General features: G+C 55.4%; 7 protein-coding genes across 7 annotated transcripts; all 7 read left to right on the top strand.

The window, feature by feature from the left end:
- The first annotated feature begins 2,729 nt into the window (after positions 1-2,729).
- Positions 2,730-8,789, top strand: M421DRAFT_418228 (kinesin-domain-containing protein). The gene is made up of 3 exons (XM_033591707.1): positions 2,730-3,206; positions 3,272-3,774; positions 3,823-8,789. The coding sequence occupies exons 1-3, from the start codon at positions 3,053-3,055 to the stop codon at positions 8,308-8,310; spliced, it is 5,145 nt and encodes a 1,714-aa protein (XP_033450993.1). The 5' UTR covers positions 2,730-3,052; the 3' UTR covers positions 8,311-8,789.
- On the top strand, positions 8,410-8,789 carry M421DRAFT_357946 (uncharacterized protein). The gene has a single exon (XM_033589639.1). The coding sequence runs from the start codon at positions 8,508-8,510 to the stop codon at positions 8,724-8,726; it is 219 nt and encodes a 72-aa protein (XP_033450992.1). The 5' UTR covers positions 8,410-8,507; the 3' UTR covers positions 8,727-8,789.
- A 264-nt stretch (positions 8,790-9,053) lies between these two features.
- Positions 9,054-10,335, top strand: M421DRAFT_418227 (adenylyl-sulfate kinase). The gene is made up of 3 exons (XM_033591706.1): positions 9,054-9,217; positions 9,296-9,548; positions 9,627-10,335. Exons 1-3 carry the CDS (start codon positions 9,210-9,212, stop codon positions 9,987-9,989), a joined length of 624 nt encoding a protein of 207 aa, XP_033450991.1. The 5' UTR covers positions 9,054-9,209; the 3' UTR covers positions 9,990-10,335.
- Positions 10,336-16,681: 6,346 nt separating this feature from the next.
- M421DRAFT_357682 (serine/threonine-protein kinase MAK) lies at positions 16,682-19,588 on the top strand. Its single transcript, XM_033589636.1, has 3 exons — positions 16,682-16,949; positions 16,998-17,195; positions 17,251-19,588. Exons 2-3 carry the CDS (start codon positions 17,043-17,045, stop codon positions 19,414-19,416), a joined length of 2,319 nt encoding a protein of 772 aa, XP_033450990.1. The 5' UTR covers positions 16,682-16,949; positions 16,998-17,042; the 3' UTR covers positions 19,417-19,588.
- A 1,371-nt stretch (positions 19,589-20,959) lies between these two features.
- M421DRAFT_357700 (uncharacterized protein) lies at positions 20,960-22,059 on the top strand. Its single transcript, XM_033589638.1, has one exon. It carries the CDS (start codon positions 21,074-21,076, stop codon positions 21,686-21,688), a length of 615 nt encoding a protein of 204 aa, XP_033450989.1. The 5' UTR covers positions 20,960-21,073; the 3' UTR covers positions 21,689-22,059.
- On the top strand, positions 21,790-22,089 carry M421DRAFT_357686 (uncharacterized protein). Its single transcript, XM_033589637.1, has one exon. It carries the CDS (start codon positions 21,891-21,893, stop codon positions 22,056-22,058), a length of 168 nt encoding a protein of 55 aa, XP_033450988.1. The 5' UTR covers positions 21,790-21,890; the 3' UTR covers positions 22,059-22,089.
- A 198-nt stretch (positions 22,090-22,287) lies between these two features.
- M421DRAFT_57412 (LET1-like protein) lies at positions 22,288-24,210 on the top strand (the record flags this gene model as incomplete). The annotated part of the gene is made up of 2 exons (XM_033595497.1): positions 22,288-22,392; positions 22,441-24,210. The coding sequence occupies 2 exons, from the start codon at positions 22,288-22,290 to the stop codon at positions 24,208-24,210; spliced, it is 1,875 nt and encodes a 624-aa protein (XP_033450987.1).
- Between the last annotated feature and the right edge of the window lie 705 nt (positions 24,211-24,915).

Below are 24,915 nucleotides of genomic sequence, written 5' to 3'. Positions count from 1 at the left end.
TGCTCGCTCATGATCAAGTGCAGATGTTGTGTACCGCTGCGCGAAGTTTGTAGACGAGCAGACTTGTATGCAACTAATGTGACTGCCCAGAGCTCATCGCAATCGCATGAGAATCGTTCTTGGCTTGATATATCCTTGATCATTCGCACATCATCATGCAATACATATTGTGAATAGTTGCAGAACGTAGGGTGAAGCAGTATCGATGTATTGGTGCCAGCGTTGCCAAATAGACGTAGTACTGGAATCTACGGCTACGGTGAGCAGCGGTAATTATAATGAGCCGTAGCCGTACAGGGAAGGGAGTAGGTGTAGATTGAGGCGCAGTACGGCAGTACTGTGCTAAAATTTAGTGTTTGTTCTAAAGTATAATCATTAGGTTTGTAAAGCTAGAAATAGAGTCTGTTATCTCTTTTGTGCTAATGCCTACCTTTATAGCAGTAACAATAGTATTACTTCGTACTTTTACAAGTTCAAAATACACCCTGAGCACTTTTTTAATTCTTTTTGCTTTTTAGCTTTGTCACGTGCACAGCAATACTGCAGTACTACGCCAGTTACGGCTATCTACGCCTACTGTTCGTATGCCACCCATGCTACGTAGGTATCGGGACGCTACGGTTGCCTATAATTGCCGTAGGTTACGGAATTGACCCTTACCGTAGCCGTATACGTCCAGTTGGCAACGCTGATTGGTGCATTGGGAAAGCGGGTGATCATGGAAGGCTTCTCAGAAGGTTTTTCTAGCTGCAGATGTAGTATCGATGGTGGAGCTTGAGGTAGATCGGGAAACGCTGCATGACTTAGCCCACCCCAAAATTCGCCTGACTGACCGTTGCTGAGCTATGGTCCTGCCTGACGGATGTGCTTAGTCTCAATGTCGTTCTTCTTGGTGCAGGAAGATATGGTCACCTTGCAAGGCACCTCGGTTTACTGCTTGATGGTGTCGATGCTATCAGTTGACGTGAACAGCTTGGCAGTTGCTCTGGCTGTCTCGAACACTCAATCGAACACGGGTGCCGCAACGTTCGCCCGAGATCCCGGCGATAGCTTGTTCGGTGGGGTAGTTGTCTGGCGAAGATGTAGTCGATATTAGCCCACCTTAGAGAAGAGGCTACTGCGACGTCACAGGGTATTTGGCACGCGGAAGTCAGCGGAATAGGGCCGGACATGCAGAGTCATTACCTGGTGTCGTCCACTTTCCCAATCCCCCGTAAACGGCGTCAATGATAGGGTTTGATGCAAGACATTCACCCCGCTTGTTAGGTACCAGTTGCAGCGAGGCTTCAAAGCAAGGAATTCTCAATAGAGTTTACTGATCTAATGTCGACGACATTTTTTTTGTTCTGCTGTCCTCGCCGAGTCCTGGTCCAGAGGTAGGCACACAAGTGGGCATGATGAGCGTCGAAAGCGTAGCATATACACGAGGGCAGCTCACCACGTTGCCGGCACGTTGTCGATGGCGGTGCTCGATGGAAGGAACGTCCGTGATCTCGTACAGGTCTTCTTTGGTCTGTAGCGCAGGAGGTGCAGACGGCCTTACCTGAAGTTGTCGTAGATGCGAGCTAGGCTTGATGCCACTGGATCGGCCGGTCTATTGCACCATCTTCTCACAAGCTTGGTGCAGCTCCTAGCGAGCGCGCTTTCCACATCCTCCTTTTTTTTTCCAGAAGAATTGGCATATTGTCGGCAGGACGAGCCGAGGCAGGCTGAAGAAGCGCTCCTTACTTTGATCTCGAGGTCGTGTATCTTGGCAGTCACAGTAGGCTTATGTTCATCCTTTTTGCGACTGCTGGAGACGTGTTGGTATCAGGAATTTGTCCTGCTTGGTGACTGCATACTTTAGAGCTAGAGTCGCTTACAAACTGCCGTCTTTAATTGTCGATGGAAAGGCATATGAACCACGGGTTTTCAGAGGCGCCGTTCACATGGAGGTTGGGTAGCAGCCAATCAGGCATGGTGGGGTGCAGCTCTGTGCATGGCGACACGTGTGATTCGTCCGAAACAAGATGAGAGACTACTTTTGAAATGCCCGGCTTCAATTCGAGATTAGGACGAAGCGAGCTGTACGAAGCTAAGACAACAGGTACCTTCTACGTTGTGTCACCTCCAAGCGCTCCAAAAGGGACCGAATTGTGCTCTGTCCATGACTCCGTTCGGCCGGAAAAGGAGACCTCGCCTCGCCGTTGGAGACAAACGTTATCATGAAACACGATCTCCCTCTGGGAGGCCTACGGCACATACAGCCTAGTGCGTGGAACGGCGTTGGGATCGTCAGGCAGTAGCAGGCACCGTGCTCTGGTGAGAACGGATTACAGGCGAAAGGTCCTCCAGGCTCCAGCAGACGCCAGATGACGAGAGAGTCAAAGTTATGCCCGGCCACTATGCGTTCCACAATTTGGCTCCGCCCGCGCAGGTGACGTTGAACAATTGCGGACACGTCAAGGCACAGCCGCTCAGCACAACTTCCAGGTGAAGGAGAAGTGGTGTTGCTCCGGGAGACACGCAAAGATGCGCGTGCATAGGGCAAGGGCGCGCGTTGCATAACGGCTGCGACAGCCGTAAATGTGATGGCAACGCCGGAGTGGAGTCGTGGACAGCATCGAAGAAGCGTGGGTGTGGCTTGTTCGAAGTCCAACAAGCGCGCCAGGCCCTGCATGAGACAGGGAAGGTGCGCCCGAATGGTGCCTTCCCCTGGAGAGCTACATCCCGCCACGGCCAGGGGTGCAGTTGGGTCTCGCGGCGCTGTTCAGAGAATAATTCTAGTGTCCAGTGTGTCCAGCCTCGACTGTCCGCTTCACTAAGTGATTTCTTGCGCTGAAGCTCGTGCGTCACTCTTACAGTTTGCGCGTTGCTGCAACGGAGGGATCAGTTACGCGCACCTTCACCTGTCCCATGCCAATCCGCGCTGCCTCCACTCGCCATTATCACCGCCTCTTGGCTCTGCTGCCCTTGAACTCCACTTTCGACACGTAATTGCCCTGCGACCATCCGGTTACACAGCGACGCCGCACCTTGCCTCGACGAACGGCGCTGCCGTGGCCGCAACACCATGGAGTCTCCGCCGACCTCGCCGCCAGCGCGCGGTAAGCGGCCTATGAGCGCGATGATTCGTCCGAATCGCAGCTCCAGCCGCCTAAGCATGAGCAGCAAAGTGGGAGGGAGCCGTGCTTCAGACGACGAGAGCAAGACGGCGGTCAAAGTCGGTATGTGGGCAGCGCTTTCCCTAACTTTCCCCGCAAACAAACATGCCTAACAATCCCCATTACAGCTGTGCGCGTGCGCCCTCCACTCAAGCAGGACGACCCAGGATTTGATTTGATACCCCAACGATTCCGCTCTCCGCGTTGCCATGTCACCTCGCCCTCGAGTCTCGCTGTCGATCCAGCTGCGGGCGGCCGGAAGGTCTTCGTGTTTGACCGCGTTTTCGGCGAAGAGGTCGACCAAGAGGGCGTGTTCGAGTATGTCACGGACAGCGTCAACTCATTTGTAGAGGGATACAATGTTTCGATTCTGGCCTATGGTCAATCCGGTGCCGGGAAATCCTACACCATGGGAACGACAGGTCCCGGCGACCAGGGCGATGTACAGGTCATGGGCATCATCCCCCGCGCAGCTGCACTCCTCTACGAGAAACTCGAAGGTCCTAGCATCCGCGCACCCGGCTCTGGCATCCGCCGTCCCAATTCTCGTGTCTCCAGCATGAGTTCTCACAACTTCTCCAGCAAGCCTCCCAGCAAGAAAAATTGGCAGCTCACGGCGACCTACGTTGAGGTGAGAATCTGATGTTCACCGTGAGACTGACGATGCTGACAGAAATAGATATACAACGAGCAGCTCCGTGACCTCTTGCTCTCCGACACAGTACCGTCCGCCCAGCGTCCTGAGGTGGCTATTCGTGAGGAGCCTGGAGGCCGAATCATCCTTGCCGGTCTCACACAAGTCACGATCAACTCGGTAGACGACCTGCTGAATGCCCTGAACTTTGGTTCTTCCATTCGCCAGACCGATGCAACCGCCCAAAACGCAAAATCCTCGCGCTCGCACGCTGTCTTCAGTCTAAATCTCGTGCAGAAGAAGAGTTCATCTGCGCCTACCGCAACGAAAGATAAGCGTCGATCAGTGCCTCTCGAGGCAATGTCTGGCTCGGGCGAGAACTTGGTGACAATCGACAGCAAACTGCATTTCGTAGATCTGGCAGGAAGTGAACGGCTGAAAAACACACAAGCATCGGGCGAGCGAGCAAGAGAGGGTATCTCCATCAATGCTGGCTTGGCAAGCTTAGGCAAGGTCATTTCTCAGCTGTCCTCGCGTCACCACAGCGCCCACATCTCCTACAGAGACTCACGTCTTACACGCCTGCTTCAAGACTCGTTGGGTGGAAACGCCATCACGTACATGATTGCGTGCATCAACCCGGCAGAGTTCCACCTTAGCGAATCGCTGAACACAGTCCAGTACGCACAACGTGCGCGTGCGATCCAGATTAAGCCACAGATTCAACAGATCCACGACGACAGCGACAAGCAGGCAACGATCGCACGTCTCCGCAATGAGGTCCAGTTCTTGAGAGACCAGATGAGGATCTCCCAGAACACAGAACGGCTCAACACTGATCCGAACGAGCGCGCCAATCAGCAGTATGAGCGCGAAATGGAGCTTCAAAACCAGCTTCTCGACTTCCAAGAGAACTACACCGCTCTTAGTCTCCGTCACTCTAAACTCATTGCAGAGATCTCCAGAGTACGAGATGATCATGACGCGGAAACTCCCATCCTTCGAGACACGGTAGGCGAGTCTGCGCTTGAGCGCCTGAAGCGATCCAACTCGTTCGCAGATGCCGTTGAGGATGTTGTTTTGGAGTACGAGAAAACAATCCAGGCCTTAGAAGCATCTCTTTCAAACACTCGAACATCGATGGCGGGTCAGGAAAGCGAACTCCTGGAGAGGGAGGCTCGCATCTCTTTGCTTGAGAGCCAAACCCACCAGCTGCAGGCCCGCATCCAGAAGGGCATCGAACGCGAGGCCAGTAACGAGGACTACGTCAAGTCCCTGGAGCGCCAAATTGACAACTCCGTCTCTGGCGTTGAGAGGACCGACACTACTATCTCTGAATTGCGCGAGAAGCTGCAGAAAGCTAGAGAGAATGAGTCTAGTTGCGAGGAGTATATTTCTACCCTGGAAGAGCGCCTCGCTGAGAACGAGCAAGAAGTTGAGGTCATGACACGAGAGATTGAGCGCCTTAAGCATGTGGTTGAGAGGCAGCGCAGTATTGGAAAGCTGGACAACCTTCTCTATGAGCTCGATACCGTGCGTCAGGTAGACGTGAAACCGGAGGAGGTCTTAACAAATGGGCACAGCAGGGCTCCCAGCGACCCATTCATCGAGAAGCGAGTTTTTGTCGGGGGCCAGCCTCTCGAAGGCACTCGCCACTTCAGCACCGCCGTTGACGCTATTGCTGAAGAGGACGATGTCGAGCGCCCCGCTACCGCGGGAGCTGCGAGTGGCAAAGGCGAGCTGGCAGTACAGGACGACAGCCGTTCAATCAGGACGACCTCTGTCTCAGGCCTAACTGCAGAGCCCGGCATGGAAGAACCATCGAGCCCTGCGCAGTCCAGGTTTGTCCACGACAAGCTCGACTCCGTCACACAAGAGCTCTTCGATCTGCGAGTAGAGCATGAGGGAACTCTGCAAGATTACGAGAAGCTTGCGAGCAAGTACCAGGAGGCATTGCGCACTCTGGCCTCGCTCCAAGATACCGTTGACGAAGCTCGTCATGGCTCCTCTCGTTCATCAGCTTTTTTAGGCAGCGCCCCCACCAACGGTCTCGACAAGGAACTTGGACAACCTGCATTATCGCGTGCATTGTCGTCGGAATTACTCTCGGCAGAATCTGGCAACATTTCTACCTCTGAGGATGTTGACGATGGCGAGGCACAGGCTGCTCTCCGACGGTCGTCGACATCTTCCACCGAGAGTGGGTACTCGATTCCAAAGGCGACACTGATACAGGAGCTGCAATCTCTGAAGACGTTGCATGCTAGCAAGGAGCAGCGTGTGGCAGAGCTGAAGCGAGACTACTCAGATCTCCAAGAGCAATACCAGGAGGCATTGGACTACGTGGAGGAGCTCAAGTCTGAGGTCACCAAAGCCCAGCTCACTGCACGCCCAAGCTCTCCTTCGGTCCACATGATCCGTCGGAAGTCGAGCCAGGCATTACTTTCGAACGACCGTTCTAACCGTGCAGTCAATTCGCTTCGTGGCTTGGCTATTGACAAGCTCGATGAGGAGCCTGCCCTGGCATTTGAGAACAACCTGAACACGATCTTGACCGAACTCACTACTCGATCCGAAAGGGTTCAGGAGCTTGAGCATGAGGTTGCATCCGTACGAAAGGAGATGGAAGGCAAGATGACCCTGATCAGTGGCTTGACGAAGGAGCGATCCAGTCTGAAAGCTTCTACGCCCCTCGACATCTCTATCGTCGCTACCATGCAGGATCAGATCAGGCAGAGCGAGGAGCAGATGCACGAGCTTAAGAATTCCCATGCTAAGAGGGAGGCCGAGCTACGAGAGCAAGTTGCCCTGCTCACAGCTTCAGCAAGATCACCAGAGTCCTCGGATGAGGCACTCGCTGCGCCTGATACTGCCGAGGGTGACATAACGGACGACGCGACACGTCACCGACAGCTGATTAGTCTTACAAACGAGGCAGCACAATGGCAGTCGAAGCACGTTGAGGCAATTGAAGCCACCAAGGCTTCTGAGAAGCAGCACCTCAGTACAGTCCGAGAGCTTGAGTCAGCCATGGAACAGCTCCAGGCAAACCACACTGCCCGTATGACTGAGCTGGAAGATACTAAGGGTGCTGAGGCATCAGCTGCCCTGGATCAGGAACGAATCAAGCACGCTGAGCTCGTCACTGCTCTCCAAGCTCAGGTTGACGAGCACAAAGCGACCGCGGGTAATAATGCTGCCCGCCTCGCTGAGCTTGAACAGTCCCATGCCAATATCATCAAGCAGATAGAGGAAGATGCAGAAGCCAGGGCCTTGACTGAGAAGGAACTAGACACTCACAAGTCTCTCGTGGCCAACCTGGAGCATCAGATCGAGGAGCACAAGGCTGCCATCGACTACCATCAGCAGGGCATGGATTCTCTGCAGAAGTCTCACGCGGCCGAGCTAGAGAAATTGGCCTCCGAGCTTACAACGCACAAGGAGTCCAACGCTGTGCTTCAGACCGATCTGTCCAAGGCCAAGGACGAGTTGGAGACCCTCCTGCACGGAGTCTCTACCGCACTAAACCACGAGATTGATGTCACTCAAGTGCAGTCTCAAGTTGAGTCGCTGGTCGAGGCTCGCAAGTCTCTCACCACACGCATGGACCAAGCTCTTGATGATCTTCAGGCAGCCCGATTGGAGTTGTCCGACGCTTCCAAGACCATCGCAACCCTCAAGGAGAACATGACGGAGTTCGAGGCCATCAACACTGAAACCATCAAAGAACTCGAGCGTGTTAGCGACAAGGAGCGGAAGAGCTCACGACTCGTCCAGGAGCTGGAAGACCAGCTCAACCAAAACTGGGACCAGCATGAGGCTACCAACAACCGCCTGTCTGCTCTTCAGACGGAGCGCACCCGTGAACTCCAGGGCGTCATCGTACATCGCGAGCAGCTTGAGAAGGATTATGATGAGTCTCGAGCCAAGATCGCCAGTCTTGAGCAACAACTTGCGGAAGTCAAGCGCAATTCTGGCCGGGTCTCTGTGGATCCTCGCGAGGATCTCCAGAGGTCCAACTCGAATAACTCCAATGCTCGTAAGAGCTTGAACATGTCGTTGCCTTCCCCACCACCGGCAATTCCGCTACCTCCTCTGCCTCCAAATAGCCCACCGCCAAATCAGGTCAATGCTCCTTCACCGCCGGCTTCGCGCCACCAGAGCAAAGACATTGCACATGCTCAGCTGGTCGAGGACCAGGAGGCTCGCATCCGTACCATCGAGAAACACTTGTTCGCAGAGAAGCAGCTTACAGCTACACTTGAAGATGCTCTGACCGATCTCGAATCGTCAAGCCAGAAGACCAAGGGCGATCTGGACCAGTATAGGAAGAAGTGTGCTAGCCTCGAGGAGGAACTCAGCGCCATGCGCAAGGAGCGACATGCTGCGCGTCACTCTCTCCAGGCTGTCGAGGAAGAGCGCAATGCTCGTCTCCGTGTCGAGGCCGAACGCGCGCATCTTGAAGCCCGTATGGCCGCTCTCAATGACGCCAACAAGAAGAGCAAGAAGAAGGGCACTTTGAACTGCTTCTAGGCTCTTCACGACACAAAATTGTTCACACCGTACACTGTTCGCTTTGCGGCGCATTGGGATATGGCGTTACATACCCCGATACACTCTGTCATTTTGCCACCATTCTCGACCTACTTCCGTGATGGTTGTAATTATTCGACGTTTCTTCGACGCCTGGATTTTCCGGTGATCTTTTCTTCTTCGATCATCTGACAGGTATGTCGCCAAAGCATGCTTGCCACATGGTACCCTTTTCCACGACTCCGTTGTCTATTCCTTTGGCGCGCGCGTGCATACCCATACCCCTTTCTTCACTTTACTTAATGTATACACGTTTGGCGGAAGAAGTTCTGGTTACAAATAATTGCGGAGGAAAATCAGGCTTGCCGGAGGCTTTAGGCTCGAAGGCATTGATGAGATTTATGATAGCATGGTAGCATTTTGCGAGCGACGTTGGAGAACCAAGGCATTTGAGCAATTCAATTCTGTTTCACACACAATTTGACAATGCGTGCTTGATTGCGAAACTAGATGCAGGATTTCAAGCATTGTAGTTGTCTAGCCTTCGATGCTGCCAGAGACATGCTTTTGCTTGTCAGTTGTAGACCAGGCCATTAACAAATGCTCGCCGTCGTGCAGTCTCTGCGTTTGTCCGGCAAACATGCTCCACGTTGTTTCGGGCGATAGGTTGCTGTGAGGTACGGGCTGTCGCGTCCCCAGTCAATGGCGGGTCGGCACGGGCACGTCATCTGCACTAGAGTCGAGAATTTGGGTACGCACGCAATCACCATGAACAGAATCGGCATTCGTCGGACGCCAGACTGACTAAAAGCACGCAACTGCCCTCATCCTTGGTCGCTTGTTCATTCTGCTCTCTTCCCTCAATTTGTTGAATTCAAGTCCTCTCAAACCACATCAAAATGGCGACGTGAGTGCCCCGCGAAACCCCACCATCCCACCATTTTTGGGGCCTTCAACCAAGACGACGATTACTGACAGCCGCCAGCAACATCACATGGCACCCTTCCCTTTCTCGTGAGGAGCGCAACACATTCCGCAAGCAGCCCGGCTTCACCATCTGGTTTACCGGTCTCTCTGCGTCTGGAAAGTCGACTATCGCAACTGCGCTCGAGCAGCACCTGTTGCACTTGGGCTTTGCTGCCTACCGTCTCGATGGCGACAACGTGCGCTTTGGATTGAACAAAGACCTTGGGTTTAGCGAGAAGGACAGGAATGAGAACATCAGGCGTATTGCTGAGGTACGGTCTCCCGGGCCCTGCTGCTTCTCGCCGAATGCAAGAGCGCGTGCTCAGGAATAACAACTAACTCACCCCCAGGTCGCAAAGCTCTTTGCCGACTCCTCCACAATCGCCATCACATCCTTCATCTCGCCCTTCGCCGCGGACCGCGCCACCGCGCGTGCCCTGCACGCCGAAGTCAAGGGCAACGACGCTCCGCTCGAGTTCATCGAGGTCTTCGTCGACCTGCCACTCGAGGTCGCCGAGGCCCGCGACCCCAAGGGTCTCTACAAGCTTGCCCGCGCGGGCAAGATTCCTGAGTTCACTGGCATCAGCAGCCCGTATGAGGCGCCCGAGAACCCGGAGATCTACATTAGGAGCGATCAGAAGAGCGTCGAGGAAGCTGTAGCTGAGATTGTGGCGTATCTTGAGAAGAAGGGGTTGTTGAAGCTTAAGCAGTAGAGGCTCGTCTTGAGATCGTGGTTGGCAGTATATGGTCTTCTGGCTACAAAACGTCTGTTGGATGAAGCAAATGTCGATTGATGAAGTGCTGGGCGAACAAACCCCCTGAGCACAAAGGAGGTTTGATGTATCTATTGACGCCGGTGATTCCTGTGCTTCGAGAGCAAGTTGCCTCTGGGATTAGGATTTTGCTTGCTGTGAGTTTCTCGTGTTGTCACAAAACTGATCACAGCCGCGCAGGTGAGTGTCTACCCAGAACATGCATCCAATTTCGTAGGTCATGGGAGACAGTATTAAGCTCTTCTCGTACATGAGGATTCCGAGGTTGCTTCCAAACTGTCTAGCGTGATGATTGGCAGTGACTTTTTTGATCAGCTCGACTGTGAAGATCAACAGCGCCAGAATCACAAAGGAGACATGATTCACAAAATGCTCGAAGACGTACAAGTAAAGAACGATTTACTCACGGTGCTGCTGGTGGAGGACGCGTTAGTCAGCACGGCAAAACAAATATCCGGCCCGCTTTTGCTCAAGACTAAATTTTCAGCAGCTGCTGCAAAGAACACTCACCACAACCACAAACTCGGATATATCGCGCTTTGCATGCGCGCGTTCTCGTTTGTTGATGTTTGCTAACACAGCGATGCGCTTCCGCCTGTAGTATTTGGTAAGCTCCTCCCCCTAGTCGCGCCCGCGCAGATGATTATCAAAACACGAACAATCCAATTCCTATCAGTTCATGAAGGACTACTATATCTAGAATTACCATGATGCCCGCACCTCGGCAGCGCTTTTGCTCCCATGCTTGGCTCTGAAAAGTTTGCTAACCGAGTCTTAGTTCCTCTTGTTCCTTTCACGCTCAGCGCAAGCTTGAGCAGCATCGTCTGCACATCATTTTTCAAAAGGTACGGCTACCCACATATCCTGCACCATCCCCACCCCCAGCATAGTGATGATACTGTGACACGGAAAGGCATTCCTCGACCTGAATATACAATGTCGATCTTATCACGCAATTAAGTTTCAGCCTTGTCTGATTATGCTCAACACCGTCAACTGTTCAACATTTGATTCGAGGCTCGAAGCTGACTAGTTGTCTTCAGGTACACACTCCCTCTCAGACGCGATCTCCCAAGTCGGACCCACCCTCCCTTCCTGATGAGACCCCTCGATGCGTCGGGCGGACAGATCGTACTCTTTGACCGACATCCGTTAAAAACAGGCGTACAAACCTGTGGGTGTCGGAAGGGGAAGTACTTGTTGATATAGCATCACTGATTGCACACTCCCCGTGCTCATGTTGTGAGACGATAAGTATTAGACTCCTGCTAACAATCGTTGCGCAGGTACGGCATTCTCTTGTCTTCTTTCCCGGTCCATCTTTTCTATGATGATTATTTGATATTCACACTGTGTGACGCGGCGTCTTCGTAACGGTTGGCGTCGCTCTGATCACTTTAAAAAATCTGATTTAATGAGGTATGCTCCACTCACTGAAGACTGAGAGTACCAGCAGCTGACATCGCGTAGACTGAAACATTTGGTGGACTGCGATCTTTCATTCAGCAGAATGAGAAGTTGTATCAAGAGAGTATCTGCTGACGATACAATACCAGTGACTCTCTTTCATCATTTGCTCCGTACGTTGCATTGCATTGTCCGTAAGTCCACGCCTACCCACTGCGCTGCACATCTACATGAGGAAGACAATGTACTGCTGTAATCTTCTGCATACCCCTTGAAGAACATCACATCACTTTGGAGACCTGACATTCGATTCCACCAATAAACTGTTGACACACGATGTTCACGACAAGTTTGCTGACCAGTCTCAGGTATCTTCTACTTTGATGAGCTTCCAAGCGGAAGCTGCGGATTTAAGTAGCAATATTTATGTTCAATGAAACTATCTTTTGTCCAAATCTAGACATTCCACTGTGCACATGTACGCGATCGTGTCAATCATCACCGCTTCCATCTCTGCTGCCACTCCCCTGCCCCATCCACCAACCCCTCACACCGCAAACTCGATTCCGTTCGCCAGCTGTCGTTTGTTATTCTCCACTGCGGCTCTCAACGCTCCTGCTGCGGGGCTCTACGGGTCCGATCCTAGCGCGGTACTCCAGAAAGGCGGTCGTAAAATCACGCAGTCACTAACGACCGAGCATGGCGGTCAAGCACTTCTCCATCGGTCGGCGACGCAGGAACGGGCGTTTGCCCACTTTCCCAACCTCTTTTGTGGCGGTCAACTGGGAGGAGGCGTGGCTAAGTATCCACCTTCATCATGGGTTTGCTCTGCGCATAAACGTGCACTGGATGCCGTGTGCTAGGCCCTGGTCAAAGTCTGGAACTTGATGCGATGTAGACTTGCTAGCAGGCATGCTGGGCGTCCGGTTCATGTCGTCGCATTTTTATTGAGGATATGAGCGCCGAACCGAGCCATGTCCTGTCACCGCATCGCGCTCAGACACAATCAAGAATCATGACTAAGCACGGGCAGCAGAAGAGCAGACGTCGCGTGGCATGCTCCGCATCCCTCCACTCGATCGCGATTGTTTACAGAGTCTGTTTGTTCGTGGCCGGCGCGCCCGAGGCGGTCGCTGGTGCGATGAGTCTGCAATGTGCAGCTTGAGTCTTAGTGCAGGTGTGGAGTACATGAGCTGTCACTAGATGTGACTTGCATGCAAGAAAGTGTCTGTGACGTGGACCGTGATGTGGGGTGCCATGTGTGATGCTGCAGCCGAGGAGCGGAGACGCACGAAGCGAGTATGCTGCTGGATGAAGCTTCATCGGTGCAATCTGAGACTCATATCTGGTAGCAAAATAGCCATGGGCACAACTGTGATCATAGTGTTGTCTTGTTTGTGATGGTGACGAAGGTTTAGGACATATGTATCGGGCAATAGGCATGTTTGTGATTGTGTTTCGCAACAATTAGAGAGTTCACGATCCATGGAGCGGGGGGTGCTATTCAGTTCAGTAGCTTCAAATCTAGTCCACCGATAGTTTACACGTCAACGCTTGTTTCGCCTAGCAAAACAACAAGATCGCTAAACATTATACCATTGCTCGACTTGATGTCGCTGAGATGAGTTGCTGATGTTGGTCTGCATTAGGCGCATGTACGATCTATCGATAAGTGATGTGTACTCTGCAAAGGGATAGCCTGCGCGATGCTGTGTGACAGGAGCTGACGCGGGGGAGCTGGAAGGAATAGGTAAACGGACAGCTGCGATACAGTAAGCGCCAGCGTGTCGGTCCACTCCAGCGCTTCGTGTCACCTCTGTGGGGCGCATGCAGTCTTCTGTGTTTAGATTCGGGCAACATCGCTGATTGCTGGTATCGATATGAGGGTGAAGCTGGCAGAGGCGGGCAAGGCTGAGCATCACCTGGTGGTGCTTCGCGAGCCAGCTGAGCGTTGGTTTTAGAGCTAAAGAAACAAAAGAAGAGAAGTGAGGGAGATTGATTGGTCGACACTAGGCAGCCGCATGCGTCGAAATCAAATGTTAGATTTCTTGTCCTGTCCAATTGGATGTATGAACGGCTAAATTGTCAGGGCTCGACGTATCACAAAAGAGATGAGCATCGAAAAGCAACGCGCGCGGGTGGTGCTGCAGCGTGCGCCACAATGGGCATGACCGTTGGGGCGGGAGAACAGATGGCTCGAACGACAACTGTCGCGCTGTGGTCCCGCGTTACTTGCTTTTGCCTTGCCGCCCGCAAAGAAAGGATCTCGAGTCCTGCTCGAGCTTGCCCCGCCGCAGAGGCTGTGTAACTATTGCTTTGGACGCGGAAGGAATGCGTATTGACGCTCGGGGTTGATATTTGGGTTATTGCAAGGCAGCCCTTTGCTTAGAGTCCTGGGGTTGAGCACTGCACCCACCTGGCCTGCAAACATGTGGCCAGCGTCATGTAAGGGTGTTCCGTAATTATCTTGCCGTGGGTGGACGGTTCAGGTCCGTCCCGTGGCGCGTGGCTCGATCATTTGTGCAGCTTAGGGAGCCACTGAAATTGCTGTTGGCAGACAACGACAAGCACGGATGCAAAACAAGTTCAAGAGAACGCGTCAAAGCGTCGACCTTCCTCTCCGAACGCGGACGATGACTTGCAGAGGAGATTGAAGCAATACCGGGTGTAAGGGAATGCTTTGACGGTGAATGGGCCATGATGGGCCTGTTGGCCGACTCTCAGAGAGTGCACCGGGACGATTAGGGCTCTGAAGATTCAGTGTTATGGTTGACATCGGGCGGTCCGAGGTCCTTCGGTCGGATAATAAAGTTGCAGTACCTGTTGTAGGAGTCGACCTCGATAGTGCTGCGTTTCTGGTGATTTCGCAAGAAGCCACGCAAGGAGCATCATGTCCATCATACTGGAACCGAGGACGCTGCGACGCCCGAATCTTGCTGTAAAGTCCGAGATGATTTGTATATGAACAGGGCTTCTTTACCTGTGCGCTGCCATGAGTGTCGTGACGGTGGGCTGGCAATCTATTCTGATGGTCTGTGACGAGGTCCTAACGCGGGAGAAACATTCTGGAAGATGAGTTGCATCTGTAGCGAGATCAATCCGACCCTTAATTTGAATGGTTCGTTCATCATCATGGAAGGCGCACAACGCTGACTGCACTGTTCTTTGCGCATGGACTTGCAAAATAGTATTTCGGCATCTCAGGGTCTCCAAAGGTCAGAGGGTGACAGCGGAGCGGGAGGCCCAACAGACGGCATTACGCGTGTCCAGCAAGAGACAGCTCGGCGAGCCTGGCGAGATGGACTTGCAAAACTCTGCTCGCCATGCGTGCGCATTCCATTTGGGGCACTATGTTGACAGTGTTCCTGGAGCAACTTTGCCGTACGGATGCCTGCTGCTCCTCACAGATAGAGTTGGCCCTTGAGCTGGCTATTGTTTCGTCGATCACTGAGTGGTAGCACGGCACATTAGTTCTCAACTCTCCGTTTGCCCTGCATGCTGCCTGAGCCAGAGTTCGGCCCACCATGACGATGATGATATCGTATCCTCAAGGGTTCTCAGTGATCAAACATCCCCATGATATTCTGAGGTTGGGCACGCCTTGATCTGGGATGCCCACGATGAGCGCATCGGCGCCGGTCTCAATGTCCCATGTCCCCACCACTGACTCAAGCCAAGGAAGATTTCACGCCGCTCTCCCACCATGGCTGTTCCGGGATGCCACGGGTGCGCTAGAAGCACGCTTTGACAGCGAAACCACGTTGACGGTGTCGACAAAGGCTCTTCGCCAATAGTTATGTGCGCTAGAGGTGATGGCCAATGGGGTATGGCTGCAGGATGCTCAGGAACCTGCCTCAAAACAGGTACTAGTGGCTGTCGGCGCAAGTCAGAGAACGGAAAAGGGGCCGCAGAAGTGACGAAACGTGGTTGCCCCAGCGAAATGACAGCCTGAAGACCATGCCTGAAGATCGTAACTCGCGAGGAGGTTGCGCAGCTCAGTCCTTGTTGTTGCGCGTAGACATGCAAGATGAGCCGCGTGCTGGCGGCCCCGTCCTGACTGGGGCAGGGCGCGCGATCTGCTGGCGGCGCGAATCGAGGGCTGGGGGTGAGGCTATGTTTCGTGCGGTGAGCAAGAGTCGTGGGCGTACATAAGACATGTGCGTGCTAATGCATATGCTGGTATGTATAATTTTGGCGGCATCGGCGACACGGAGCGTCACGTGTTGGCACATAAAGTCGAGAGAATTGAGCTGCACACGCAGGAGCCCAACCTATGAAGTGCGCAACAATATCGAAAAAGGGGGCGGGCCGCCGCGAAGCACCCAATGGCCGCTGCGCGCAGAGTCTAGCACGCCCGTGTACTGGTGTCGGACGCGTTCGATTTGGCAGTCCAACGCGCCTTGCCTGTTCGAGCGGCGAGTGAACCGAGCGCTCCTGCAACTCTGATCGCGCCTTCCCTTACACGCCCGAGCCCGTTGACAGTCAGCCCCCGTCTCAAGTCGGTCCTGCCCTCATTTCGCGCAACTCAATCTTGCTGGCCGCTACACCCTCGCCGTGCTCTGTCTTTGACTCCAAAACATCGCTTCGCCCTCGCCATGCTTCTGCACCTCACCGCTCACTCTGCTCTTACCGCTACCAATTCCGCTGCTTGTTTCGCTCGCTAGCCGGCGTGTCAACCCACTCCACCTGGGCCGCGAAGAACTGGCTGCCAACGCACGCATCTGCGACCGCCTTCACCACAGCAACAGACCGACTACTGGCCATGAGCCGGACCTTGCCTGACTGGGTTTCCTGATCAGCATAATTACGCCTCGCAACGCTCCCCGAGCGCCCCTTCCACCCTAATTTCCTACCTAGCCTAGCTCGGCGATTCGTGCAAAGGCCCATTTTCGCACCCCTCCTGTCTCTCATTAAAGAACCGGTCCATCAATCACAGAGACTTGCCGCTGCCGGTGCATTTCTGCTCGTGTTGTCACATCCCGTCCATCACGTCTGCACCGTGTTAGGCCGCTTCGTCTTCACCACCCCCGACTGGAATCACTGGACCCGGCCACCCTTTCTCAACCTCTACTCGTCGGCCAAATCCACTTCCCTCTAGCCCCGACGCTCGGATCAAGGCCACACCTCCCTGTCTGATCATAAAGCCATATACGCTATGGTCACGAAGTCATACCTCATCAAGCTCACTAGAACATCCTAACTTACGGAATACTACCCGCCTACCGTGGTCCCGGGCGTGCTCCACAGCCCTTTTCCAACCGTCGTCCCTCATTTCTTCGACATTCCCGCACCTGCATCAACCTGGACCCCTACGCCTGCTGCTATCCCACTTCAAACCCTTTGATACGCACCGGACTCCCCCTCCGCATACAGCAAAACTCGACGTCAGGCCAGAGGAACCATCAAAAGAAAGCAACAAAACGAACCCTGGAATGAGATGAACTAGACCTCTTAGACCGATCCAATCAACAATCACTCCAGGACGCCCCTTTGGTGAGCTCACCGGCTGTCTGTCCAGTGCTTCTGTCTAACCTCCAACAGTCTTGTGTCACACAGAATCGTTGAACGACTCACATCACACTCACAATGCACTCAGAATCACGGGAACTGCCCCATGGATGGGCTTCTCTTGAGGAGAGATATGAGGTGATGAAAGAGATAGGTGACGGTAGCTTCGGCAGCGTTGCTCTTGCACGCGTCCGCACTGCTGGTGCTCACATTGCCCGTCGCGGCACTCTGGTAAGTCACATTTTGCGGCAAGAGCTGTCATCGATGGCCAACTGACTTGTTACAGGTCGCGATCAAGACAATGAAGAAGACCTTCGACTCATTCTCAAGCTGTCTGGAACTGCGAGAAGTCATCTTCCTTCGGTCGCTTCCTCCTCATCCTCATTTGGTACCTGCATTAGACATCTTCCTAGACCCCTACAGCAGGAGACTTCACATCGCCATGGAGTACATGGACGGCAATCTGTACCAACTAATGAAGGCGAGAGACCACAAGCCTCTAGACGCCTCCAGCGTACAGAGCATCCTCTTCCAGATCCTTGCAGGTCTCGAGCACATCCACGCACGCGAGTTCTTTCATCGCGACATTAAGCCAGAGAACATCCTTGTCTCGACATCACAGCAGAACGACTCGTCACATCCTTTCCGTCGCTACTCGGCAATGATGACACCCCCGTCGACTCCTCCCGCGTACACTATCAAGATCGCCGACTTTGGCCTCGCACGCGAGACACACTCAAAGCTCCCCTACACAACATACGTGTCGACGCGATGGTATCGCGCACCTGAGGTCCTCCTTCGCGCCGGCGAGTACTCAGCTCCCGTTGATATCTGGGCCGTTGGTGCTATGGCTGTTGAGATCGCGACATTGAAGCCGCTCTTCCCTGGTGGTAATGAGGTCGATCAGGTGTGGAGGGTCTGCGAGATCATGGGCAGCCCCGGTGGCTGGATCAACAAGCACGGCCAGCCCGTCGGTGGTGGTGAATGGAAAGACGGCGTCAGACTCGCGCAGAAGCTGGGCTTCTCATTCCCGAAGATGGCTCCTCACTCGCTCGACACGATTCTCCAGACACCGCAGTGGCCTGCCAGCTTGGCCAAGTTTGTCACCTGGTGTCTGCTGTGGGACCCCAAGAACAGGCCCACATCCACTCAGGCTCTCGCTCACGACTACTTCCAAAACGCCGTCGACCCTCTGCGCCTGAAGTCGTCGTCTTCGCGTCTGTTGGGCCGCAAGCAGTCCGATCTCTCATGCAAAGACTCTCCGGACGCTTCCCCCAGCATCACATCGAAGACCTCGTCATGGCTGCGCAGATCACTGGTCGCTCGTGAAAGCGCCCCAGCTGTTCCCCAGCACATCACTCCAGTACAGCAAATGTCACCCCGCCCATTGCCGCAGCAAGCCAACACGAGCGACCCAAGTGGGTCAATTAAGCAGCGTCCCAACCCAGCTAAGCGGGCTACGTGGACAAACGGAGTGCCCAACAACGGCGCCCCCATCCCGATCCTACCCTCCATCAGGCCAGTGTCCCCTATCTCCGCAGAAGTCACAGCGCAAGCAAGCTTGCGTGCTGCCGAGAAGGAGGGAAAGGCCAAGATCGGACGCCAGTTGTCACTTGCGTCCCACGGAAACCACTATGCAGACGTGCATCGACAAGAAGCAGAGAGGGCATTGGAGGGCAAGTCAGGCCTGGCATCTCCAGCAAGCGGTCATAAGGAGGGCTTCTTCTCCCACCTCCGCAAGCGCGCTCGACGCCTTTCCGGACGTTACCCAACTCCTATGTCGCCCAACTCAGACGATGTTGAGGCTAACGCAGGTTGTGCTCCTTGGGCGGGCTCCGCTCGATCGTCCATAATTGTCGATCAGCCAGCCGCCGCAGCACCGTCGACGAATCCCGACTACTCGGAATTGGACAAGGCTCTCCAGCACGTGAGGTGCACAGTCGAGAACAATGCGGCCAAGCAGCGCGTCGCATCGAATCCCGTGCTTAAGAGGCACCACTCGGTGCCCCACGGCCCTGAGCCCCGCGTCACTGAGAACGGCATTGGTGGGCCCATCTCCAGCAGGACGAGGCGTGCGGTTCAAAGTAAATCGAACCCCTCGAATCCCCCCAACAAGTACGAAACCCCCAATGAAGAGGAAGAGCTTCTCAGTGAAGTTCTTGCTTCAGCCCACAAGGCTGCAAAGAAGCTGGACAATCAGCAGAGGGCACCACGCCACTCCCATTCCCACACCGAGCCTATGGCATCCTACCTGACTCCTTCACCATCTGCGAATCGCAACACTGCATTCAACCAGAACAACTACGCTACCCCTAGCAAGCCTATGGATATCAACAAACCTTACCCTACACAGAACGAGAACGTCTCGAAATGGCCCACACCGCCTGATGACTCAGACTGGGCAAGCAGCGTAGCAGCGAGTCTCATGGCAACGCAATCGCTATACCGGTAATGCTCCGGCTCGAAACCCTTTCGCTTCGTTCTCAACTCTTTCGATCGCATACTAAGTGTAATTTACGGCCTACATCTCCATCACCAGTATATGCTCGCCCCAATTACCGTTCACTCGGTTATAACCGCACGACATTGAGCCTCGGTCTCCCGTCTGGAACGGTGCAAATATGGTCACAAAAGCGGCGGCGTTTTCACGTCTCAGAACAGTCGTTACATCTCGCAATACTGCCTCATCTCACTAGCAGCGACAGTCATTCTGTACACCACCACATCTCTCCATATCGGATACTATACTTTGGCGGCATTTTCGTTTTCATCTGGCGAGGGCATATCGTACAGGCATGAGATCGTCGACGTTTCACTTTTGGTTAGGGTTAAGTCTGGGAATCCCCGACACCTGCTTCTGCACCCTGTTTCATCTGGGCAACATTTTCGTCCAAGATATCTCGCTAGACTGTTCAGCGCATTTTCCTCGTCAGCTTCATTTCGTTGTTCCTGGCGGATACCCCACTTGCATTTGGCGACTAGATCAACGTCGCCGTCCCCCGCAATCTTCACTGTTTTGGTTAGGATGGAAGTCACGGTGGATCTTGTTTTGGAATACTTGGTGCACGGGTGAGCTTGCGGTATTGTACATAGATAGCTAGTTGTGTTGAGCGATCAACTCCATTTCCTTGCTCACTATCTCCTTGCGTTTCGTGGCCACTATAGACGCCACTGTTATAGACTTGGTCGGCGCTCTCTACCTCTTCGCGACTATTCGCCCCGACAAAGTCAGGACGTTCCTTGTAATCACCTAATGTGGTCTCGCTCGACCAGACCCTTTTTCTTTGGCCGCTGGCTGGTCCTTGTACATGCTTGTAATTTTCTCGAAAGGCGAAGATGTCGAGGCAGGTAAAAATCGGGTTGATACCACTGCGCAGTCTTGTCGTCACTCGGCTGGACCGATCACCAGATCAATCTCCTATGTAGCATATCAATCAACTATCAATGTCCGCACCGCGGCACCCCTAAGACGTCTCTCCACGCGCAACTCTCTGTGCTGCACGTTGAACCCGCCACCGAGCCCCGAGAGTGTAGTGTACACGTAGTCGACGCGCCAGCGCCAGCCGCCAGCCGCCAGCGCAGCGCACGCAGAGCCGACCCCTCGCCACTACTGAGCCCCGCCCCGTACCGCATTCGCCCAAGGCCACAGCCTCTGCTCCACGTCGTCGCCGGCTTCTCCCACCGCCACGCCGAGCAAAAGACGTGTCCGCACTCACCGAGCGCCACGCATGCGGCGCATCGGCACGGACTGGGGTGTGCCTTGGATCGGTCTGCGTCCAGCAGGGCCCGCGAGGTGAGCGAGGCAGGCGTATCGTAGCCTCAGCGCCGACACCGAGCGTCAACGTGTCAAGGCCGGCGCCGGCGCCGGCGCGGGAAATCATGAGGCTCTAAATCAGGGCGTCCTGGCACGGTACCAATGCATGTGTATATGTGTGTGTGCGTGTAAGCTCGGATCTGCCCCGGGACTACCTACCTATGTGCCGCCGCTGCTCGATGGGGGGGGGACCGTGGCATAAAGTACGAACTTCACGTAGAATAGGACCGTGGACGGGGATTGCCTGGTCTGATGAGGCTTTGGGTTGGGCTTAAGCTTGGGCTTGGGCTTGGGCATGAGCTTTGGGGTTTGGGTTTTAGGTTTTGGGGATTGGGTGCGAGACTCGGTGATGACTCGTGAGGGAGAAGACCCTGATGGCGGACGCGTGTGCAGATTTGCAGACGGTGCAGGGCCGAATGTGTGCGCGGGCCATGCGGTGCTGGAGAAGATGCTCGATGCTCACACCGCGCCGATAAGATTGCGGCTCCGAGGTGTGTGCTTCGCCCTTTGGTGCTGCCGATTCCACTTGCACTTCTGCCCACCTGCACGCACCAGTCACGTCTCTAGGAATACTCACAGCATCGCTACGAGAGAATTGATGTATGTATGTATGCATGTATGTATGTATGTAGTATGTATGCATGTATGTATGTATGTAGTATGTATGCATTTATGTATGTATGTAGTATGCATGCATGTATGTATGTATGTATGTATGCATGTATGTATGCATGTATATATATCCAGCCTCGGAATCTCACAGGTGCAGCTAAGATCGCACAACGGGCAGCGGGCCGCTGCATGCATGCATGTGCATGCCGATCAGTTGTGCGATCAGAGACGGGCGTGGGTGACATGTCTTTGTCCCTTTGGGCGTAGGGTACCGGACTTCACGTTTGACAGGCTTTGAGCCTGTCCAGTCAGCTCTGGCACATTGGGGGCGAGCATGCCGAGTGCTGTGCTACCTACGCGGGGCGCTGAGCATTATTATCGGTGTCTGCGTGGGTGAGGGGCTGTTGCGGGGGGGGTCTTGCACGAGCGGGTGCTGGTGCGCCTCACAGTATCTATGCAGTCAATGGAAATCTTGGTATGCTCGCTGCTGCATCCGCGACATGTTGCTCAGTAGCCAAGTCCAATTCCCCAAGCCCCGGCGGAGGGTATCGGCAGAGCACGTGGATGACAGCAAACGTCAGTCGTTCGATTGGGCGAAGTCGAGCGAGGTGTGGCGGAAACAGACCAAAGGCCGCGGGCCAGGGTGTGAAATGCAACCTTATCGATAGGTGCGCGGTTACGTGACTGCGAAATAGTTGGGCTTCTCCGCGCTTCGGCGTGGATTACACATCAATTCTCAAGACGCATTCTGGGGCAGGCGTCGTTGTATTTTGTGTCTCTCACTGTGCCTCTAGACTGTACGCGCCCCGTCCGACTCTTCTGCTGCGCGCAGATTGAACCACTGCGCCGGCCGCATCCAGCAATCCCCCGCCACGCCTCCCCCGCCCTCTCGCAACCATGAGCGCAATCCTCTCCGCCGACGACCTCAACGACTTCATATCGCCCGGCGTCGCGTGCATAAAGCCAATCGAGACGCTGCCGGCGAAGCCAGCGGCCAGCTCGGTACGACGTCCGCTCCCAAAGGCTGGCGGCGCACACTGACGCGCGCAGAACCCGTACGAAGTCACCACCGAAGAGAAGGCGGCCGCCGCCGAGCCGCCGCCGCCTGCGCAGATATCGCTGACCGACTGCCTCGCGTGCTCGGGATGCGTCACGAGTGCTGAGGCGGTGCTGGTCCAGCTGCAGTCGCACAACGAGGTCCTGTCGACGCTGGACACGTACAAGTCGCTGGACACACCGTGGCTGGCCCCGGGCACGACGAACAGAGCGACGAACGGGCACACACATGTGGACGGCTGCAATGGCCATGATGCCGAGGGCAGGCTGTTTGTCGCGAGCGTGTCGCCCCAGGCGCGCGCGAGTCTGGCGGCCGTCTTCAATGTGAGCGCGCAAGAAGCCGGCAACATGATCACACAGCTCCTGAGCGGGCCGTCTGGCGTCGCGGCCGGCGGACACCAGGGGAGCGCCTTCACTTGGGTCATCGACACGGACGTCGTACGCGAGGCGTGTCTGGTCGCCGCCGCAGACGAAGTCGCCGCCGCCGCCGCCGCCGCCGCCGCCTCGCCCGCGACGTCCGACACAGGCGCAAAGCCCGGCAGCGAAGGCGCCATCGACTCCACGCCAAAGGGCCCCATCCTCACCTCGGCGTGTCCCGGCTGGATCTGCTACGCCGAGAAGACACACGCCTACGTCCTGCCGCATCTCTCGCGCCTCAAGTCTCCGCAGGCGCTGGCCGGCACCCTCGTCAAGTCGGTCCTCAGCCAGCGCTACAACGTGTCGCCCGCGCACATCTGGCACCTCGCCATCATGCCCTGCTTCGACAAGAAGCTCGAGGCCAGCCGCAGCGAGCTCGCCTCGTCCGCCTGGCTCCCCGCCCACGACCCCGCGGCCCCCGTCCGCGACGTCGACTGCGTCATCACCGCGCGCGAGCTGCTCTCGCTCGCCTCTGCCCGCAATATCTCCTTCTCGTCGCTGCCACGCACGCCCCTCGCCCACCGCACGCCCTTCCCCGACCCAACCCTCGACGCCTTCCTCTTCCCGCGCGCGGGCGCGCGGCGCAAGACCCAGCCCCGCGACGCCGGCTCTTCGGGCGGCTACCTCTACCACATCCTGCGCACCTACCAGACCGCCCACCCCGGGTCGACCATCTCGGTGAGCCGCGGCCGCAACGCCGACGTCGTCGAGTACTCGCTCACCCGCGGGCCGGAGACCATCATACGGATGGCGCGCTTCTACGGGTTCCGCAACATCCAGAACCTGGTCCGCCGCCTCAAGCCCGCGAGAGCGAGCCGCCTGCCCGGCGCCAAGACGGGCGCTGTGCGACGCCCGCCTGGAGCAAAGGCCGTCGAGACCAAGGACTATGCCTACGTCGAGGTCATGGCGTGTCCGGGCGGCTGCACCAACGGCGGCGGCCAGGTCAAGGTCACCGAGGTGGACGACATTAGGCGGCTGGAGAGTCGGCGCGTACAGCCCGAGGTTGAGCAGACGCCCGTCGTCCGGCCGGGCCCGGCGGAGCAGAAAGAATGGCTGGCGAGGGTCGATGAGGCGTACTTTTCTGCCTCGGACGCCGAAGACGTCGACGGAGACGCAGACGCAGACGTCACGCAGCACTCGGACGTTCATGTCGATGCAGACGTGGTCAACGGCATCGACAGGACGCACGTCAAGCGCGTCGTCGCCCATTGGTCGGAAATCACAGGCGTCCATGTCCAGCGCCTGCTGTACACGAGCTACAGGAAGGTCGAGAGCGACGTGGGCAAGCCGAAGAGTGACGTGGAGAGAGTCGCTGGCCTGGCCGTTACTGTTGGCGGGGGGTGGTAGTTGGAGGCACACGGGCATTAGGCGGCGTTTGGGAGTGTGCATTTGCACTCGTCCTTGGGAGTGGGCATTTGCACTCGTCCTTGAGAGTGGGCATTTGCACTCGTCCTTGGGAGCGGGCATTTACACTCGTCCTTGGGAGTGGGCATTTGCACTCGTCCTTGGGAGCGGGCATTTGCACTCGTCCTTGGGAGTGGGCATTTGCACTCGTCCTTGGGAGGACGCATCTAGAGTGTCTTGAATACGATAGTTTATACGTCTAGCCCGCGCGCATCTGGCTTGGCCTTGTGTTCCTGTAGGCCGTTGCTGCAGACACATGGTGTCGCTGGGGGTGAAGGCATCTGGCGACTGACACTTGCATAGGATAGAGTAGAGTCTGCGGCGTGGCAACCTACCAAACTCCAACCAGCCTCGCCCTGGCCTTGGAGGTAAGCACGCGGCACCTCCGAGGAATCAATCCAGCGCACACATGCCCCGAAAGACCAGGGCCTTACATCCGCCGACTGCGACTTTGGGATGCTTTCGACCACGCAGCTACTCTTGAAACTGTCGTGTCTCTCCTTCTGAGACGTCAAATCGCCACCACCCACATCTGCCACTCGAAGCCTCGGCGGATCCCGCTTCAAATGCGCTACAAGCGCAGTGCAATTGTTGTCCGCTTTCCCTGGCACAAGCCCCGGCGAGGCCATCGCAGTCGAGCCAGCCTTT

Source organism: Didymella exigua, assembly GCF_010094145.1.
Source record: "Didymella exigua CBS 183.55 unplaced genomic scaffold M421scaffold_7, whole genome shotgun sequence".
NCBI lineage: Eukaryota > Fungi > Ascomycota > Dothideomycetes > Pleosporales > Didymellaceae > Didymella > Didymella exigua.
This window is presented reverse-complemented; position numbering and strand designations above follow the sequence as displayed.